The following is a 20,943-nucleotide window of genomic DNA, read 5'->3' as shown; positions in this document are numbered from 1 at the left end:
TACATTTTGGACGAAAACTACGCAAAACAGGCAAAGGACTTTGCACTACTCATTGAGTGTATATACTGAGTTGAATCCCAAAAGATTTCCACTATTTGAAAGAGTAAACCTGTATTAATTTTATTACACAATATACATTTTTATATTCTTTTCAATAGGCAACGTCCTAATGAATGCTAGACTAATATAAAGTATTTATTAAAAGGAAATGATTTGACAGCATCTCACAACTCTTCTTTTAACTTTTCTTTTAAGTAGATGGTGAAGGTACTCCCAGTTGATTTATCTGCATCTTCCATACCGCTATTGTGTACTTTAAAGACTACTACTTTCATGGTTTTGTGGAAAAGTCTAAGGGTATTATTACCTGGTTAATTAAATTCTCATGAATATTTCCTGTCCTATACACAACTAATCTGAAGTATTACATCGCCACAATCAAGTATGTAATGTAAATGAGAAGAAACAGCACAGTTATTTTTTTCTCTCTCATATTTCTTTATATTTCCTTACCAATGGTCTGCTATTTTTTTGAAAATAATGACATTACTTATCATATTGCATTTTGATATCATTACAATATATATGTATATACAGGCACGCACATGTTTTAATTTACACACAATATTGTGATCACGGTTTACTATGATTAAGACATAAGATATTGCATCTATTTACCCCTTTTATTAAAAAACAAACAAACACAACAACCTGCAGAAGAAATGATTCTGTGCTGGAATATTAATAGTGAAAGGGTAACAACTGAGAAGAGCATGCAGCTGGAGTTACATAGAAATTCTATATAAATAATTCTCCCCAGCAAAGGAAAACAAATATAAATGTGTGAAACCCCCATATCCACAGCCTGGTAGGCACTTTGTATGATAGCATGGGGTACACAAAGGTGATTCCCCACATTCACAGTGATTTAGAATCATATGGGATCAGCGTCCTTAAGACTCCCTCTCTTCTGCATCAAGTGGAGGAGGCACAAAGCAAACCACCTCATCATACGTTAGACCTGGAGAAAGGAAATTAGAGAGTAAAAACCATTAGCAACTATTACACATTATGATAACCTTTTTGAATTTCAAAATTAAATCCACCAACAATATCATAAATATTTAAGATATTCTAAATATACAAACACAAAGTCACCATATTGAGCCTTTTACGGAATTCTGTGCCTTCCTTCATGACTGAAGCCTTTTATGCACTTTTGTCTGTTTATTCAACGGTTACTGAATGCTTCCTTTTTAAATGAACCTATACATGTACAGTTAGGCCTAGAAATATTTTAACACTGACACTAATTCCATAATTTTGGCTCTGTACACCACCACAGTGGATTTGAAATGAAAAAAAAAAAACAGATGCAATTGAAGTACAGACTTTCAGCTTTACTTCAAGGGGTTTAACAAAAATATTGCATGAAATGTTTAGGAATTGCAACCATTTTCATACAGAGTCTCCTTACTTCAGGGGTTCAAATGTAACAGGACAAATAAACACAATCATAAATAAAATTTAAATTTGTAATACTTTTTTCAAGGATCCTTTGCAGGCAATGACTGCTTGAAGTCTGGAACGTATGGACATTCCCAAATGCCGGGTTTCCTCCTATGTGATGGTTTGCCAGACCTTTACTGCAGCTGTATTCCGTTGTTGCTTGTTTGTTGGTCTTTCTGCCTTAAGTTGTGTCTTTAGCATGCTCAATCAGGTTGAGATCAGGTAACAGACTCAGCTATTGCAGAATATTCCACTTATTTGCCTTAAAAACTCCAGGGTTGCTTTTGCAGTATGTTTTGGGTAATTCTCCATCTGTAAAGTGACGCACCATCCAATCAACTTCACTGAATTTGTCTGAACCTGAGCAGACAATATATCCATATACATTTTAGAATTCATCCAGCTGCTTATTTCACATGATCAATAAACACTATTAACACAGTTCAATTGGAAGCCATGCACTGCCTCCACCATGTTTTACAGACTATGTGGTATTCTTCAGATCATGACCCACTACACGCCTTCTCCTTACTTTTTTCTTCCCACCATTCTGGTACAGATTGATCTTCGTTTCATCTGTCCAAAGAATGCTGTTCCAGAACTGGACTGGCTTTTTAAGATTTTTTTTTTTGGCATAATCTTGCTTTTTTTATTCTTGAGGTGTATGAATTGTTGCACCTTATTGTGTATAAGAATGATTTTTCTTTACCATGGAAAGGATCCTATGATCATCAATCAATGATGTTTTCAAAGTATGTCCAACCAAGCCTTTTAGTGTTGCAGAGCTCACCAATGTGTTCTTTTTTTATCTCAGAAAGTAGCAAACTGTTGATTTTGGCCACTATTAATGTTCCTGCTATCTTTCTGCAGTGAAAGACTGCACTTTAAGCATATATTTATTATTTAACTGTAACCTTAATTTATTTTGGTAAACAGCCAAACTAACATGACTTAAGTCAGTGTCCAAATATTTAACTGTATATCATAGTAATGCTTACAATAATTTCTATACAACTAGCACAAAAAAACAACAACAAAAAATAAATAATACAAAACAACAAAAAACAAACAAACCTTAAAATTGATTCACTTATTAGTCCTGATCAATAACATGCCTCATATGGCCCAGGATTTCAATGACTTTTTGGAAGTTAGAGGACAAGTTGATCATATTTTTTTTAAACTTAGACCTTTGACTGGACTTTTGAGACTAGTGCAGTTGCATAATCCAAACCCTTTACACAGAATGATACATTTATAGAAATCATAACCCCCTAATGTATTTAATATTTGATAATTTCCATTAAAGCTCTGTATGCAAAATCTGTTTTTTGTGTGTATTTCTTTTTGTATGGGTATTTAATCTTTTCTACCTTTTTTTTATCATATACATAGTGAATATCACAGTCTTTGTATTTCAAAGACCGTAGATTCGTATTTTGCGTTATCTACCAAATCAGCAATACCATGCATTTATACCTGTGCCGGATTTTGGGGAAATTTATTTGTTTGCTCCCAGACACTCTGTTTGGCACTCTTTGTGTCACTATACTGACCTGCATTACAATTTGATGTTTTTTCTCACTTAACAATTAACTGTTTAGATTAGAAGATTCATCCACAGACTAACTGATCACTGTGAGAGTTAATCACAGTGATCAGATTGCCTTCAAGTTTCACTCCAAGCACCAATACAACTTTAATGCATTCAATTTTTTATTTGACTTTTGGCCTCATTAATACCTTGTATTTATAGTATGCTCAACTCTTTGCACAAAAAAAGAAATGTTTTGTAGAATGCTAAAACATAAGTCTGTTTCCTTAGCTATATCCCTAGAAAAATACTTTCTTATTAAATGTGTGCACACAGCCCAGCCACTTACACCACCAAGTGATGTGAATTACAAAGGAATGTACATCATAAGGAGAGGACAACCAGTGAGACATATAGTAATAACTACCTGCTTGTAGTTTATCTGACTGCCTGTTATTACTTAAAGCAGCTTACTCAGTGCTGTTAGGGGCTGAGCTGTAGAAGTTTATGGAGCAGCACTCTGTAAAATATTTGTTTTTTGTTTTGTGTAACAACTATAATGCATTTCAATAAGATACAAAACTATCAAATGTATTAATGTTGTATTAGTGCCAGGAGAAAGTCCCAGCAAGCAAACACATTTCGACAAATATACAAACAAAAATAAAACAAGAACAATTTTGAAAAGTATTTAATAAATGTTTATAAACGTGGTCAGATTGCATTATTGGGGCACGCCTCTCAGGTAGGGGAGTTTCTTCAGTGTCCCCCAGTTCACTATTATACACCCATCTTAGTTTCAGTCCGGTCCCTGAATAATATAAATAGAGCATCAGTGATCAGACTCCATCTCTTCTACATCTGTCAGGATGTTGCAAGGTGAAGATATATTCCAACGGCACAAGTGTAAATCTGTCAACCATGCCCAATGCACTTCAAGCATTCCTAGCAATAGGACACTGATTGGTTAGATAAGTGTCCCCCTGGAGTGGAAGAAGAAGCATGTAAATATGGGGAATATATATATATATATATATATATATATATATCTTAATACCTGTGCTTTTCAGCTTGCAGAGTGAGGCAACTGTATCATGCAAAGTGAAAGCTTTCGAATGAGACAGTTATCTAAAAGTAATGCAGGTCCCTTTATCTAACAGCGAAGGGAAGTGATCATGTTTATTGGCTTTACAAGTGATTTGCCAGACTGATAGAGTGCTTCACTAATGATGCAGCCAGCAGTGGCCAATTAACAGATGATCCTGGCATGCAATACTGCAGCTTGCCATCAGCTTGCAATCATGCCTATAGGACTGCTACATCAGTCTTATGGCATGTGGTAGCCATTCAGTGACAGTCCCGAGACTATGGGGTTGTCACGGTAGGGGAGGAACACTACACGTAAATCCAAACCCAGTAGGTACAGACAGTGAGGACAGTCTGTATTACCAATCCTTAGAGTGGCCAGTGATAGTCAAACAGCAAGCCAAGGTCAAGCTTAAGAAAAAAAAATATATAAACAGAATAGATAAGCCAAATATTGGGAGCATAGATAAACAGATAAAATAGCGAAGGTCAAAACTACAAATCAGTGCACTGTTGGGTCAGCAAGTACCTCAACAGTACATTGTCAGTAAAAGGTAACACTTACACACAGAGAAAAGGGAAACTGTAGCTAGAATGAACAGGTACCAAGAGTGAGATGTGTTTACTGGAGTTTAGAGTGGTCGAACTTAACTTGTGCCCTAGATAGAGAAAAACACAGAGTGAGTAAATAATCCGAGGTAAAGGATTCTAGAGGTAAACAAAACATGATTAAACAAGCAAGAGTCAGAGATACAGAATAAGAGAATGGTCAAAACAAAGCCGGGTCAGTAACAAGAAACACCAAGTAATCTGTAAGCACTGTTGGGCAATATTATTATTATTGGGGTAATAATGATCCCAAGAAAGAGGGAAGTATTTATAGAGACAATCTCAATACAATTGGGCAGCTTCATCACCCTGCATCAAATTACAAAAAGATGTGTGACCTTAGAAGGGTAGATGATGTATCCCACTAAGATGACCGTATACCACTAAACTGACTTTAAATGACCGGGTCCTGTAACTTTAAGGACTCCTGTAAGCAGATTGCCATGGTGATCTGTAAACCTTGCAAGAACAATGAATTGCAGAACATGTTCTGTACGTGAAGCAGATGAACATCACAACGCCTCTGACTTGGAGGTGGCCAAGCGTGTGGCGGTCAAACTGACCAGGACATCCATGCTGCTGTGTGGTTCCAACTGAAGGCTGCAAATGCCACATGTCAGCCAGAGCAATGACAAGAATAGGATTGACGAATCAAAAACTTCAGTCAAGATGCCAAGTTTGGTTGACTCCACAGAATACCTTAGGGTTCTAAAGACATACAAATACTATAGGTACCTCTCTTTATTGTTGTCTGGCTTTGGGCTAATGGAAGGAAGCAATAGATGAAGATGAAACAACCTTGGTAAGGAATGATACCACCTTGTTCTGATGGAATTTCAGTAAAACGACAGAGCAGAAGAATGTGGAAAGCTGAGAAAAGAGGTGGATATGGGCATCAGAAAAAGATAATTCCATATTAAATTTTCAAGATCTGACCGCTGCATAAGGGCTAATGTTAAAGTACCCTACGAACCAAGTTCAAACTGCAGAGAGACAATCATTGGCTGAACCACTGTGCAAATACAAGCCACATTCCAAACAAACATCTGAACATCATGAAAAAAACAAAAATGGCAGAAACCTGACACTTTACCGGCAGTCCTTATTTATAAACCCCAGCATTCAGGAGACTTAGACAAACTCCCCTCTATATTTATTAGAAAAACAGTATTGCAAATGGGCTTGCTAAACCTTGTGGGATATATTAGCAGAGACAGATTTTAGAGCTTTTACCTATTACAGCATTAGAGGGTCCTTTAAACTTGATAGAAACAGTAACTGCAGGTCCAGGTGCCTGAACATACCATGGATTAAAAAAGGTATAGACTCAGATGCAGCATCCAAGGTGATAACCTGGAAATCTTGAACAGGTCAGTAAAACGAGAACTGCAAGTCCATGGAGGGCAGACTCCTGGTCCCCATTCAGGAGAGCACTTAGAAAGGGCAACAGGTAAATCAAGCGGTAGTCCTACTAAACCAAGAACGCATTCATCAAAGTTGTCCTTGGATCTTGGACCAAGCACAGTACTTTAGCAACTTGGGAGTGAGACTAGAGTCCATTATATTGATGTTCAAAACCCGATTGGTCGCAACCTAGTTGACTTCTCAAAGTACAGGCCATGACCTGAAAGCAAGATCTCCTTAAGCTCCAGGACACTTCTTGAGGAGTCCAAGACCCTTGAGATTGGAGTGACCCCCACACTGCACTCCAACCTAGTACTAATATGCAAGTTGTAAGCACAGGCTAGAGAGATCTGCAAAATGAATGAGTCTGGGTAACAAAAGGGTGAGAACTTCATCTGTGAAAGAATGATCGGATAAAAGGATCCAGATCATCAGAGAGCTTTGCAGAGTTCCTGTTCTATTGCTTAAAGGAAAAGCCAGCTGAAGTTAGAATAGAAACAGCATTCAGGGATGTGTCCAATAGACCCAGAACCTCCATTCCATGCATTACAGTCTGAAAGGGTGGCTGATTAGGGAGAAGGCGAGCAGACTGAAGCTTTGTTTAGATGGACATGCAAAATCCTTCATAAACACCAACCAGTTTTTCGTCCAAAGAGCTAGATATTGAGGTTTCCGTAAACATCTGGTTAAACATAAGGAACCAAAAGTGTATAAGAACTATAGAGGTGATAAGGTACTCAGTTCAGCTGCACTGTACCACAGTAACACAAAAATGTATACACAGATAAGAATAATATTACCACAAGCGCACTTGAACGGATGACACAATTGATCTATAGATAACAGGAAAAAAACACAACATATTGCAGACAATCTGGATAGTGTAATGAACAGTAAGGGGTAATGGGGAGAACTCACATGGACCAGAGCCCTATCACCCCTGGCTCTGGGTTTGAAAAGCTCCACTGGATAGGGAAGTATCCCACACTGTGCTGACAGGATCTGGATGGTATGCTCCCAGTAAATAGATGATTCTATGCAATACAGGACAGAGAGAGGCATAAACCCCTAATTGAATAGTATATTTCTCAATTTATTATAAAAAAAAGGTTAAAAACTCTTACTTTGCAATTGATGGGTATGCCAGTAAAAACTACCCACAAGACAGAGTACAATGTCTTTCTCCATTCAATACAGTCATTTCCAGGTTCACCAGTATCGATCACGTGATCTCTTCTGCCTCTCCTGTTTTGTCACACGTGACGCGTTTCGTCTGCCTCCCTGGGCGTCTTCCGACAACGTTATGAATCCACAGCCCCTTCTTTTAAGTCCCTAACGCCTCCCCTCTTCCTTCCTGATTGGTTCGGGGGTGTGGCTTCATTGTAGGATGTTTGTTCTGTGCCTCCTCTATGGGATTATACAGATGGGCTATAGGCCATCCTCTTGTAAAGCATAGAGATCGTAATTGCTGATGCAGATAGACTGCTGATTAATATGACATTTAAAACAAGCAAATATATTATGCCTTATTTCTATACATAACATACATTATTAAAGAAAATACCTAAAAGATAAATTAAGATACATATCAGTATCCATAATATATGTAAGATACATATCAGTATCCATATATATACATGGGTGAATTATTGCACATATCTATCTTGTCTTTGAAAGTGAAATAAACAAACCTAGTGCATCTTTCACTGCTATTTATAGATGAGATATTAGTGCAGTGGCACAGGAAATATGTAATATCAGACTAGTATGTCTATTTAAAGATAAATAAATAAATATAAATGGTGGCATTATTATACATGCCTATCTTATCTTTAAAAATAAAAAAGGGAAAATTAATAAAAAACACATACCTCTTGCATCTTTCACTACACATTGTAGATAAGCTATTGGTGCTGTTAGCACAGGAAATACATGCTATAAGACTAGTATGTCTATTTAAAGAGAGACAGCAGTGTTTCCATATATATATATATATATATATATATATATATATATATATATATATATATATATATATAAATATAAAGAGAGAGAGAGAGAGAGAGATCCATAGAGTCCCCAAAATATAAAAATCTGTGATCTGTGAGACTGAAGATCTTAGCTATAACTACCTCAATACATATACTTATTTCTTTCTAGAAAGAAAAAGAGGGTGTGACGAAAGCAACTTCGCCACTGGTGTTTGGAGGGGCCTGTTTGCAAGCCTCCTACCCTGGGGACTATGGGCCCTGTGATAACCCATGTTCAAAAGTACTGTTTCTGCCCCTTGGACTTTTTAACTGGAACAGATTCAAACATGTGGTGGCGGCCATCTGAAATTGTCCAGCAGTGTTTTGTTGTCGAGTATATGGAACTGTTTTGGGAATGGGACCATGTAAGACTTCAAGGCAATTCCTGAACCCCTGAACCGACCTGGGTGATTTTTGGATATGTTGTTCACCCAAGATTGGGGCTATCAGGGGATGTGTTGTATTTTGGGGTACTTTTTGGGGTTTGTAAAAATGTATGTTTTTTTCTGCTTAAAGTTAAATGAGTTAGTCCATTGTCTTTGTTAATTGTATCACAGGCAGAGGGAAGGGATAATGTACACTGTATGGGAGTGTCTGAATGTAAACCTCTGTTTTTATTGGCTTGCATGTTTTGTATTCGGTGCCCAACCAGGTCCACCCAGGCGTCACCTTTGCTGTATAACTTATAAAAGACCAGTGTGTGCCATTAAACTTTCTGTTCCTAATTTATCCTCAATCTAGAGTCTTGTCTCTTATTTGGGGAAACTGCTACAAGGGATTGCTATGCTTTTCATACTCCCTTGAATAATCAAGGTTCACCCACTGGAACCTGGAGCCTTGTCATAGGTCCAGGGTGGGTAGGAGACGGCGAGACCCCAACTAAGCGGCATCGGTTGTGGAGTATGCGGTGGTTGTTGTGTCCGGTGCGGTGTTTATAGTCCTCAGCGTCAGCTAGGAAGCATCCATTAACGGAGGTACCCAGTGGGGGTGCCAGGTGATCCGTTACATTGGTGGCAGCGGTGGGATGGCATCCTAGTGCAAGGAGAAGCATCCTGGAGACACCGGTAACGTGTTGATCATAGTGAGGGCAACGCTAGCATTCATGCATTGCTTCTGGAAGCAGAGGTGTCCATTGACTTGGAGCAAGTATGGCATACTCTGACTCTTGCAAAGATTTTCTGGCCGAGGTGAGGCAGCGAGTGGCCTGGTATGGCCCTGATGTGTCCATGGATACCTTCCAGGCGATCTGGAACCAGGTAATCGTCGAAAGACAAACGAAGAGGGACCAAGAGTTCCTGCTGGCTAAATCAAGGAAAAGAGGCAGCCAGAGGTACCCGAAGTAGGGGACCTCAGAGACTGGTCCTGTGAGGAACCCCAACAAGCAGGTGGAGATGGGACCGAAGTCTCTCCACCAGCCCCACAGGGATGCTGGGCAGCCGGACCAGATTCCCAACTGCAGCCGGAGCTACCGGGAGAGGAGGCAGGTGGTCCTTATTCCCAAGTCCTGGAGGACCTCAAATAGCAGGTAGAGTTGGGACCAAGGTCTCTACCGGCCCTACAGGGATGCTGTGCATCTCACAGGGAGAGGAGACAACCGGTCTCTCTCCCCAGCGGCAGTTCATCCTACAGGGAAAGGAGACAACTGGCCTCTCTCCCCAGCGGCAGCATATTCTACAGGGAGTGGAGACAAGCGGTCTCCCATCCTCAGCAGCAGTGTGCATTCCAGGGGGCCGAAGGTGTCGTCCTTCCCCCCCAGCAGCAGTTTACTTTTCAGGGAGAGGAGACAACTGGTCTCTCTCCCCAGTGGCAGTGTAAATTGCAGGGAGAGGAGGCAGCCGGCCTCTCTCCCCAGCGGCAGCATGAGCTTCAGGGAGAGGAGACAACCGGTCTCTCTCCCCAGCGGCAGTGTAAATATGCTGGGGGAGGAGACAGCCGTCCTCTCTCCCCAGCGGCAATGTAAATTGCAGGGAGAGGAGGCAGCCGGCCTCTCTCCCCAGCAGCAGTGTAAATTGCCGGGAGAGGAGGCAACCGACCTCTCGCCCCAGCGGCAGTATATCCTATAGCAGTGCTCCCCAACCTTTTTATCGCCGCGGACCGGTAAACATTTGATAATTTTTCCGTGGCCCGCTTGTTTTGATTTAATAAGACAAAAAAAAAACAGTCACATATATTAAAAAAACACGCAGACACATACATAGTCAGAAAATCACAAACACAGTCACATAAAGACATAGACTCAAAATTGTGTGTATGTGTGTGTGAGCGGTGCAGTGTGTATGTGAGGGTGGCAGTGTGTGTGAGAGTTGCAGTGTGTGTGTGTTTGGGGCGGTGTGTGTATGGGGGGCAGTGTTTGCGGGGCAGTGTGTGTAGTGTGTGTATGGGGCAGTGTTTGGGGGCAGTGTGTGTAGTGTGTGTATGGGGCAGTGTTTGTGGGTGTCACGACTAGTAATGTGGTCCAGCACGCAGAAATTATGTAAACATATACATAAGTAAGAAAAGGAAAATAATAGGAAAGAGCGTAAACCGGTCCTTAGAATGGCCGGACTAATACGCTAGAGACAGAGAATGGTCAAAGGGAAAGCCGAGGTCAAGGAAGCCAGAAAATACTCAATACCGATAAACAAGCCAAGTCAGGGAAACCAGAGATCAGAATAACCAGGGAAACGCCAAGGATCAGGATACCAGGAAATCAGAAACACGAGAATAGCACTTTCAGGAAACCAGGAAACTGAAACCACGACATGGCAAAGTAATGGGGAAAGCTAGGGGTTTAAATACCCCTCTCTAGGCTATGATTGGTCAGAGGGCGACCTCTGACCCCAAAACGTGCGTGTGCGTTGACGTCGTGACGTCACGCACACGTTGGTATAATTCTCGGGGGCGGGGCTGGTAATAGACGCGACCACGCGGTCGGCGCCATCTTGGATCCGGGCGCGATGCCCGGAAGAACTATGTGCGCGGTTCCCGGCTCGCCGACGAGCAGGTAAGCTCGTGTAGTCGGAGCGGTCGTGCCGGTCGGGCATGACCGTGAGGCTCGGCGGGCCGGCGACCGCAACAGTACCCCCCACTCGAAGACCGCGCACCGAGCGGGAAGGACCCGGCTTAAGAGGAAAGCGGTTGTGAAACGACCGGATAAGACGGGGCGCATGGACCCGGTCAGCAGGAACCCAACAACGTTCCTCGGGACCATAACCCTTCCAGTCAACGAGATAGGACAAGACACCTCTGGATAATTTGGAGTCCATGATAGAATGGACTTCGTATTCTTCTTGATCACCCACTACCAAGGGCGGAGGAGGAGTGGATACCCTGGTGTAGCGATTGCAAGTAAGGGGCTTGAGCAGAGACACATGGAAAGTATTCGCTATTCTCATATGAGCCGGTAGTGCCAAAGAATAGGTCACTGGATTAATACGTTGGGTAACTCGAAAGGGACCAATGTACCGAGGGGCAAATTTCATGGATGGGACCTTAAGCTTGATATGTCTCGTGGAGAGCCACACCCTGTCACCTGGAAGATAGACAGGATTAGCGCCCCGTTTCTTGTCAGCTTGGACCTTTGCTCGGAATGAGGCTTTTTGCAGAGCTGAATGGACGGAATCCCAGGTATCATGAATCGATTCTAAACGGGTGTCCAAAGCGGGGATTTCTGTGTCTGAGAATGCAGAAGGTAAAACAGCGGGGTGATAACCCTGATTAACAAAGAATGGACTGTGATTAGAAGATTCATGAGTGGCGTTGTTTCTGGCGAACTCAGCCATGGGTAAGAGCTCATACCAGTTAGATTGATTGGCATTTATAAAGCAACGTAAATAGGCTTCTAAAGACTGATTCGCCCTCTCTGCTGCTCCATTTGTTTGAGGGTGATATGCTGATGAAAAGGAGAGTTCGATGCCCAATTGTTTGCAAAAGGAACGCCAAAACCTAGAAACAAACTGGGTACCTCTGTCAGATACTATGTTTTTGGGTACACCGTGCAACCGAAAGATCTCTCTCAAGAATATTTGAACAAGATCTTGAGCAGATGGTAATTTCTTAAGTGGGACGAAATGTGCCATCTTCGTGAATCTATCAATAACCATAAGGACTGTATTAAACCCGTTTGAACTGGGTAGATCCACAATGAAATCCATGGCCAAGTGGGTCCAGGGGGCACTAGGTATGGGCAGTGGTTGTAACAGTCCAGGAGGTGACCTAGGAGGAACTTTAGAAACTGCACATATTTGACATGCCCCAACATAATCTTTGATGTCGTTTCTGAGAGCAGGCCACCAAAATCTCCTGGAGACGGCTGAGAGAGTTTTATGGACTCCAGGATGGCCCGCTGTGAGGTTGTCATGGAACAAATCTAGTATCTTCTTTTGAAACTGAGGTGACACATACAGTTTGTCCGGAGGTTTTCCCACAGGTGCCTGAGTTTGATCTGCTATTATGGCACAGAAGAGTGGAGAAGACACTTCGGAAACAGTAGTGGCAATGAGGCATTCAGGAGGTACAATAGGATATATCTCCTGTTCTGGTACTTCATCTGTCTCAAACTGCCGAGAAAGTGCATCTGCCTTGATGTTTTTAGTACCAGGCCGGTACGTGATTACGAAATTGAATCGGGAGAGGAACAATGACCACCTAGCCTGACGAGAGGACAGTCTCTTAGCGTCCCCAATATAAGCCAAATTCTTATGATCAGTAAAGATCAAAAGTGGCTCTTTGGAACCTTCTAAGAGATGCCTCCATTCCTTAAGGGCAAGTACAATGGCCAAAAGTTCCCTATTCCCTATGTCGTAATTCCTCTCTGCAGGTGTGAGTTTGCGAGAGTAAAATCCACAGGGATGTAAAGGCGTATCAGGACTTTCTCTTTGAGACAGAATGGCTCCAACTCCTGTTTCTGATGCATCCACCTCTAGGATAAATGGTTTGGATGGATCAGGATGGGTCAGGACAGGTGCTGAGGAAAATAAAAATTTTAATTGTTCAAATGCCTCTCTTGCTTCTTTGGGCCAAGATATACAATTTGTTCCTTTTTTTGTTAAATTGGTTATAGGGGAAATCACGGAGGAAAATCCCCTTATGAATTTGCGGTAGTAATTCGCAAAACCTATAAAGCGTTGAGTAGCTTTAAGGCCCTTGGGTAATGGCCACTGTAAGACTGCTTCCAGTTTACGAGGATCCATCTGGAAACCAGACGGAGATATAACGTATCCAAGGAATTGTATCTCCGTTTGGTCAAACTGGCATTTCTCCAGTTTACAGTAAAGGCCGTTTTGTAACAGGGTTTTCAGTACAATTCTCACATGTTCGTGATGTGTCTCTAGGTCTGGGGAATAGATGAGAATGTCGTCCAAATACACTAGAACGAACATGTGAAGGTACTCTCTTAGGACATCGTTAATAAAATCCTGGAATACCGCTGGAGCGTTACATAATCCAAACGGCATAACCAGGTATTCGTAATGTCCCATTCTTGTGTTAAATGCGGTCTTCCATTCGTGACCGTCCTTAATCCTGACTAGATTGTATGCACTTCGGAGATCGAGCTTGGTAAAGACTTGAGCTCCCTTCAATCTGTCAAATAGTTCTGATATAAGGGGAATAGGGTAGGCGTTTTTAATGGTAATCCTATTCAAACCCCTATAATCAATACAAGGGCGTAGGTCTCCTTCTTTTTTAGAGACAAAGAAGAATCCAGCCCCGGCTGGTGAGGAGGACCTACGGATATGACCCTTTCTGAGAGCCTCCTTAATGTATTCCTCTAAACAAAGATTTTCCTGGGGGGACAAGGCATAGATTCCTCCCTTGGGAGGCATAGTCCCTGGTAATAAGTTTATGGTACAGTCATAAGGTCTATGAGGAGGTAACCCTTCTGACTGGACCTTGTTAAATACCTCTTTCAAATCCATATACTGTTGTGGAATTTGTGTGGTCAAGGGAGGTGTAACAGGAACATTAATGGTGCCAATAGGTTGTGGGATTTGTTTAAAGCAGACATCTTTGCATCTCTCACCCCAACTCACAATCTCTCCTTCAATCCAATCCAAACGCGGATTGTGTTTAAGGAGCCAAGGGAAACCGAGTATTATCGGAACTGTAGGTGAAGAGATAATTTGAAAGGTCATTTCTTCAGAATGGAGAACACCCACTGAAACAGTGATTGGCATAGTTTCGTGTGTGATGAAAGGCTGGGTAAGAGGCCTCCCATCAATGGCCTCGACTGCTATAGGTTTCTCTTTATGTCTTAAGGGCAGGAGATGTTTTGCAGAGAATTCCTTGTCTAGGAAGTTCTCCGCTGCCCCAGAGTCAATCATAGCCTCACATTGAATAGTAGTGTTCTCGAAAGATAAGGTTACTTTGATAAGGAAACGGTTCTTAGTCAATTTAGGGGACATATACATCACACCTAAGGTCGGTCCCCGTACGTGCCTTAGGTGTGCAAGTTTTCCGGCCGAACCGGGCATGATGACCTTAGATGCCCTTTCTTGCCACAATACATACATAACCCCTCGTTACGTCTGTGTTGTCTCTCTGCCTCAGTGAGTTTAGCACTACCCAATTGCATGGGTTCTGGTTCTGGAAGAGGCGTCTGGCTACTCACCACTGGGTTAGAGAAACGAGGAGCTATGGACAAATTAGAGCGTCTGTTACGTTGTTTGTTTTTCTCTCTCTCTCTGAGCCGGTTGTCAATGTCTATCATGTAGGCAATAAACTCATTTAGACTAACCGGAAGGTCTCTAGCTGCAGTCTCATCTTGTATATTCTCAGCTAAACCTTCGGAGAAAGCAGCCACCAGACCGCTATTGGTCCAATCAACCTCAGACGCTAATGTCCTGAACTCTATAGCATAATCGGCAACAGAACGACTGCCTTGCTTGATTCGCATAAGGGCTTTGGCAGCGTTCTTCTCCCTGCCTTTAGGTTCAAATGTAGCTTTAAAAGCCGTAAGAAAAGTACTGTAATCACGAGCTACTGCGTCACCACTTTCCCATAAGGGGTTAGCCCAGGTCAAAGCTTTTCCAGTTAATTGGTTCATCAGATAGCCTATTTTAGATCTATCTGTTGGGAATGAACCTGGAGAGGCCTCAAAGTGGTATTCAATTTGGTTTAAAAAACCTCTGAATTCCTTAGAATCACCTCCATAGCGTGGGGGCGGTGACAAGGTTATGGACGGTGGTTTATGTGGTACGGGAACCACTACAGGTGGCGGGACCACAGGTGGTACCGGAGGGACCTCTAAATAGGCAGTCCTCTGGAGCAAGGTCTGAAATGCCTGGGCAAATTGGTCTAACCTGTGGTCCATATCCTCCACCCTACTCTCACATGCGATCATATGCTTGCATAGTTCTGCAGGATCCATGGCCATGTCGTAATGTCACGACTAGTAATGTGGTCCAGCACGCAGAAATTATGTAAACATATACATAAGTAAGAAAAGGAAAATAATAGGAAAGAGCGTAAACCGGTCCTTAGAATGGCCGGACTAATACGCTAGAGACAGAGAATGGTCAAAGGGAAAGCCGAGGTCAAGGAAGCCAGAAAATACTCAATACCGATAAACAAGCCAAGTCAGGGAAACCAGAGATCAGAATAACCAGGGAAACGCCAAGGATCAGGATACCAGGAAATCAGAAACACGAGAATAGCACTTTCAGGAAACCAGGAAACTGAAACCACGACATGGCAAAGTAATGGGGAAAGCTAGGGGTTTAAATACCCCTCTCTAGGCTATGATTGGTCAGAGGGCGACCTCTGACCCCAAAACGTGCGTGTGCGTTGACGTCGTGACGTCACGCACACGTTGGTATAATTCTCGGGGGCGGGGCTGGTAATAGACGCGACCACGCGGTCGGCGCCATCTTGGATCCGGGCGCGATGCCCGGAAGAACTATGTGCGCGGTTCCCGGCTCGCCGACGAGCAGGTAAGCTCGTGTAGTCGGAGCGGTCGTGCCGGTCGGGCATGACCGTGAGGCTCGGCGGGCCGGCGACCGCAACAGTGGGGCAGTGTGTGTAGTGTGTGTATGGGGGCAGTGTTTGCAGTGTGTGTATGGGGCAGTGTTTGGGGGCAGTGTGTGTATGGGGGCAGTGTGTGTAGTGTGTGTATGGGGGCAGTGTTTGGGGGCAGTGTGTGTAGTGTGTGTATGGAGGAGTGTTTGTGGGGCAGTGTGTGTAGTGTGTGTATGGGGCAGTGTTTGTGGGGCAGTGTGTGTAGTGTGTGTATGGGGGCAGTGTTTGCGGGGCAGTGTGTGTAGTGTGTGTATGGGGCAGTGTTTGTGGGGCAGTGTGTGTAGTGTGTGTATGGGGCAGTGTTTGTGGGGCTGGGTGTGTAGTGTGTGTATGGGGGCAGTGTGTGTAGTGTGTGTATGGGGGCAGTGTGTGTAGTGTGTGTATGGGGCAGTTTTTGTGGGGCTGTGTGTGTATGGGGCAGTGTTTGTGGGGCAGTGTGTGTAGTGTGTGTATGGGGCAGTGTTTGTGGGGCTGTGTGTGTAGTGTGTGTATGGGGCAGTGTTTGTGGGGCAGTGTGTGTAGTGTGTGTATGGGGCAGTGTTTGGGGGCAGTGTGTGTAGTGTGTGTATGGGGGCAGTGTGTGTAGTGTGTGTATGGGGCAGTGTTTGTGGGGCTGTGTGTGTAGTGTGTGTATGGGGCAGTGTTTGTGGGGCTGTGTGTGTAGTGTGTGTATGGGGCAGTGTTTGTGGGGCAGTGTGTGTAGGGCTGTGTGTGTAGTGTGTGTATGGGGCAGTGTGTGTAGTGTGTGTATGGGGCAGTGTTTGTGGGGCAGTGTGTGTAGGGCTGTGTGTGTAGTGTGTGTGTGGGGCAGTGTGTGTATGGGGGCAGTGTGTGTATGGGGAGTAAGGAGGGTAGGGAGGCTTTTTTTTATTTATTTAATTAAAAATAATATATTGATGTCCCCCCTCCCTTCTTACCTTTACTGGGAGGAGGGGGGACATTTCTTAGTCCCTGGTGGTCCGGTGGGGAATCCCTGGTGGTCCCAGTGGTGGTGAGATGAACTCTAGCCCAGTTACAGGGCTAGAGTTCACTCTCGCGAGATTTGGAGCGTTGCCGTGGTTACCGCGGCAACGCTCCAAATCTCGCGAGAGGAGGACCCGGAGGAGCTGCAGGTAAGAGCTCCTGGGTCCTCTCTCTCTCCCCTGCCGGCTGCCAGCACCGTGCCTGCGGACCGGGGAGGGAGTTCTCTGATCTCCCCTCCGGTCCGCAGGCACATTGCAGGGCTGGCACTTGGGCAATGCCAGCCCTGCATTAGCCGGCAGGCTCGCACACCCCTGGGCGGCCCGGTACCGTTTGATCCACGGACCGGTACCGGTCCGCGGCCCGGGGGTTGGGGAACACTGTCCTATAGGGAGAAGAGGCATCTGGCCTCTCTCCCCAGCGGCAGAGTGAGTTTCAGGGAGAGGGGACAACCAGTCTCTCTCCCCAGTGGCAGTGTGAGTAACAATGTTTCCCCTCCCCACAGCTAATTTCCAGCTGGGCTCGGGGGTTAGTGGATGGGACTACCATACCCACTGACCCCCTTTCAGCAGAAGAGCTGGCATTAGGGCAGCACGCTGCTGGCCTCTGCCCCCCCCCTTTCCCTTTGCACAGGGCCTGACAACCTGCAGGCCACCCCTGCAGAAGCGCTGGCAACCGGGCAGAGCACAGTTAGCCAGGAACTACCACCTCTCCCCACTACGCAGCTGTACCGCTGGATAAAGGACAGACAGGAGTAAAGGACAGGAGTCACCAGGTCCAGCCATTGCTTTTTGTGGGTGGGCTACTCGACTAACTCAGGTACTGACCGACAAAAGGTCAGGTACCTGGTTAGTCTCCCCGGAAAGGGAAGATGTGTGACGAAAGCAACTTCACCACTGGTTTTTGGAGGGGCCTGTTTGCCAGCCTCCTACCCTGGGACTATGGGCCCTGTGATAACCCATGTTCAAAAGTACTGTTTCTACCCCTTGGACTTTTAACTGGAACAGATTCAGACATGCGGCGGCGGCCATCTTAAATTGTCCAGCAGTGTTTTGTCTTTCAGTGTATGGAACTGTTTTGGGCATGGGACCATGTGCACTGTGGGGCAAAAATAAGACTTCCAGGAAATTCCTGAACCCCTGAACCGATCTGGGTGATTTTTGGATATGTTGTTCACCCAGATCGGGGCTATCAAGGGATGTGACTGTATTTTGGGGAACTTTTGGGGGTTTGTAAAAATGTATGTTTTTTCTGCTTAAAGTTAATTGAGTCCATTGTCTTCGTTAATTGTATCACAGGCAGAGGGTATGGATTGTGTACACTGTATGGGAGTGTCATATCCACTTGGCGTCACGTTTGATGGTCATGTGCTGCTTAATTCGTATATAGTTTATACAAGATGAGGCCCGATCAAGATGGAGGTGGTTCCCACTCACCTCTGCAGGAATCAGAAGCAAGATCCGACACGGAGACTCTGCAGACCGCCCCGGAGAATATCTTTCTGTCAGAGAAGGAGCTGGCAGGCATGCTGCACGACCTACGCATCTCCCTGAAGGCAGACCTCAAAGTAGCTGTGGAAGACATCCGCAGAGAGGTGCAGAAGATAGGCACTGGGGGAAAGAGCATATGAGCTCTGACTCGCCAATAATGAGATTTTAGAGACACTACATACCATGGAACATGAGCAAAAATACCTCACTGAAAAACTGGCGTACCTGGAGGACCGTTCACACCGCAATAATATCCGTGAGCAGGGTGCCAGAGTCAGTCACGAACAAGGCGTTACCAGATTACCTCCAGCACCTCTTCCACGCTATACAGCCCAAGCTGGAAAAGGCTGACCTGCTCCTAGATCGGGCACACTGAGTACCCAAAGCAAAAAACTTGGCACAAGATGTTCCCAGAGACATCATCACCAGGCTCCATTACTACAGCTCCAGGAAGGCCATACTGATGGCGCAGAGGAAAGCAATGGCGATGCCAGCCGACTACACAGGGGTGTGTGTCCTTATACGCTGACCTATCGGCCACGTTGATGTCCACAAGGAAAGATTTCATTAACATCACCAAGTGCCTTCAAAACAACAAGTTATCTTACCGCTGGAGCTTCCCCACAAAAATCCTGATTTGGTGCAATGGATCTCTAACGAAAATGGATGACCCAGAACAAGGCATGGATGTGCTACGGTCCTGGGGCCTCTTCCCAGAAAAAACGGCGACCATTACCCCTACCACCCCGAGGAGAATGTCCCCGGAGTGGACAAGAGTTCAGAAGACAAAATAAGCCAACTGCACATTTCCGTCTTTATTGCAAGGACTGCTTCACATGAAAGACGCAGCCCGCTTACCTGAACACTGGACATTTATCTAACCCCACTAAGGACTAATGCTGACCAAAACCTACATTTCTGGCTAGCGGAGGTATTTGGGGATCCCACACGTGAGTAAAACCACACTGCCACTCCAATCCCTACACCCCCTAGATTTATAACACAAAAAATAAACAAAACAAAAACAAATAGGCACTATTTAACTCTAGTTGAGATGGACCTTGTGGCGAAACTGACCTCGCCACGTGTCCTTGGAGGGGGCTGCTTGCCCGCCTCTTGCCTTTGGACTATGGACCAGACTTTATGTGAATGTGTTAACCCAGATAGCTATGCCATGGAGCCCATTTGTGTAGTTAAAGACTTCGGCTCCATGGCAATTGAACTGTGTGAATAGGATCTGCGCGCTATTCGGTAGTTTTGTGCGCTCAGATCCCAGCTATCTGGGAATATGTGAAATGTCGGTGTGTTATGTGAAAAAGGGGACTTTATGTATTTTAAAGTGTTTTATGTCTTTTTGCAACCATGTGCTCAATGGAGTCTGCCTCTAGCCCTGGATAATTGGATTACTTTCCCCTTTGTCTCCAGGATAGAGGCCTCTGTAAAACCTGTTTGAGCCAGATTGATATGCTGCCAGTCAGGGGAACAAAATATACTTTTACTAACTTTTGAACCCCTGGTCTGATTCATGCCAATTTTGAATATGTTGTTCCCCTTAATGGATTGATTGTGGATATGTATTTTTATGTGAATGTGATGTATGGTTTTGAAGTTATAAATATTGTGTAAAAAGTATATTTTAAACTGTATGAATAATGGGATTATGTGTCACACTAAGGGGAGGGGATGTGTGGGTTGCACCCGTGATGCTATTGGATATTTTACACCTCCCCTGTGGGCTGTCTTATATGTGTGAGATGGAAATAAAAGCCAGGCTGGATGTGCCAGTCCAGAGTTCCTGCTTAACCCTCAAAGTGAAGTGTCGTCTCATTATTGGGGGAGGATTTATTGTATGCTGTTCCAGTTTGACTGCTAGGAGTGTAAACCTATTCGGATGGTTTCCTATTCAACTGTCTACAGAATTCATATGCTTGAGAGGATTTATACGCTTCTCTGATTCGGTGGTTGTGGTGTCTGCTGCAGTGCTTGGAGTCCTCGGGAAACGCTAGGAGCATCCATTAACGGAGGTAGCCAGTCGGGGTGCCAGGCGATCCGTTACAGACCTCCTCTCTTGGGGGACCACTTCCCAAATTTCCACACCCCGCATCCCACGCCTTCGACATTACCTGACTCTCTCTCAACAATTTAATGTCCTATCCCTGAACGCCCACGGCCTCAACACCCTGCAGAAACACAGGCTTGCATCTGCGTCTATTGCTTGTATCCAAGAGACAAATTTCTCTGCTCTAAACCCCCTAGATTTTCCTCATCCAGGTACCCGTTAACTTGTCACGCGTTTGCACCCAACAAAACCAGTGGTGTTAGTATA

General features: G+C 44.3%; 1 protein-coding gene across 2 annotated transcripts in view; it reads right to left on the bottom strand.

Annotated features, from left to right (window-relative positions):
- Positions 1 to 627: 627 nt before the first annotated feature.
- The window catches only part of LOC134609810 (mitogen-activated protein kinase 14), a 406,182-nt gene continuing 385,866 nt past the window's right edge, over positions 628 to 20,943 (bottom strand). For both annotated transcript variants that reach the window (XM_063453192.1, XM_063453193.1), the window contains exon 12: positions 628 to 1,021. In XM_063453192.1, coding sequence (XP_063309262.1) covers positions 954 to 1,021 — 68 coding nt within the window. In that variant the 3' untranslated portion in view covers positions 628 to 953. The remainder of the gene's footprint in view (positions 1,022 to 20,943) is intronic.

This window comes from Pelobates fuscus, chromosome 1 (assembly GCF_036172605.1).
Source record: "Pelobates fuscus isolate aPelFus1 chromosome 1, aPelFus1.pri, whole genome shotgun sequence".
NCBI classification, from domain to species: domain Eukaryota; kingdom Metazoa; phylum Chordata; class Amphibia; order Anura; family Pelobatidae; genus Pelobates; species Pelobates fuscus.
This window is presented reverse-complemented; position numbering and strand designations above follow the sequence as displayed.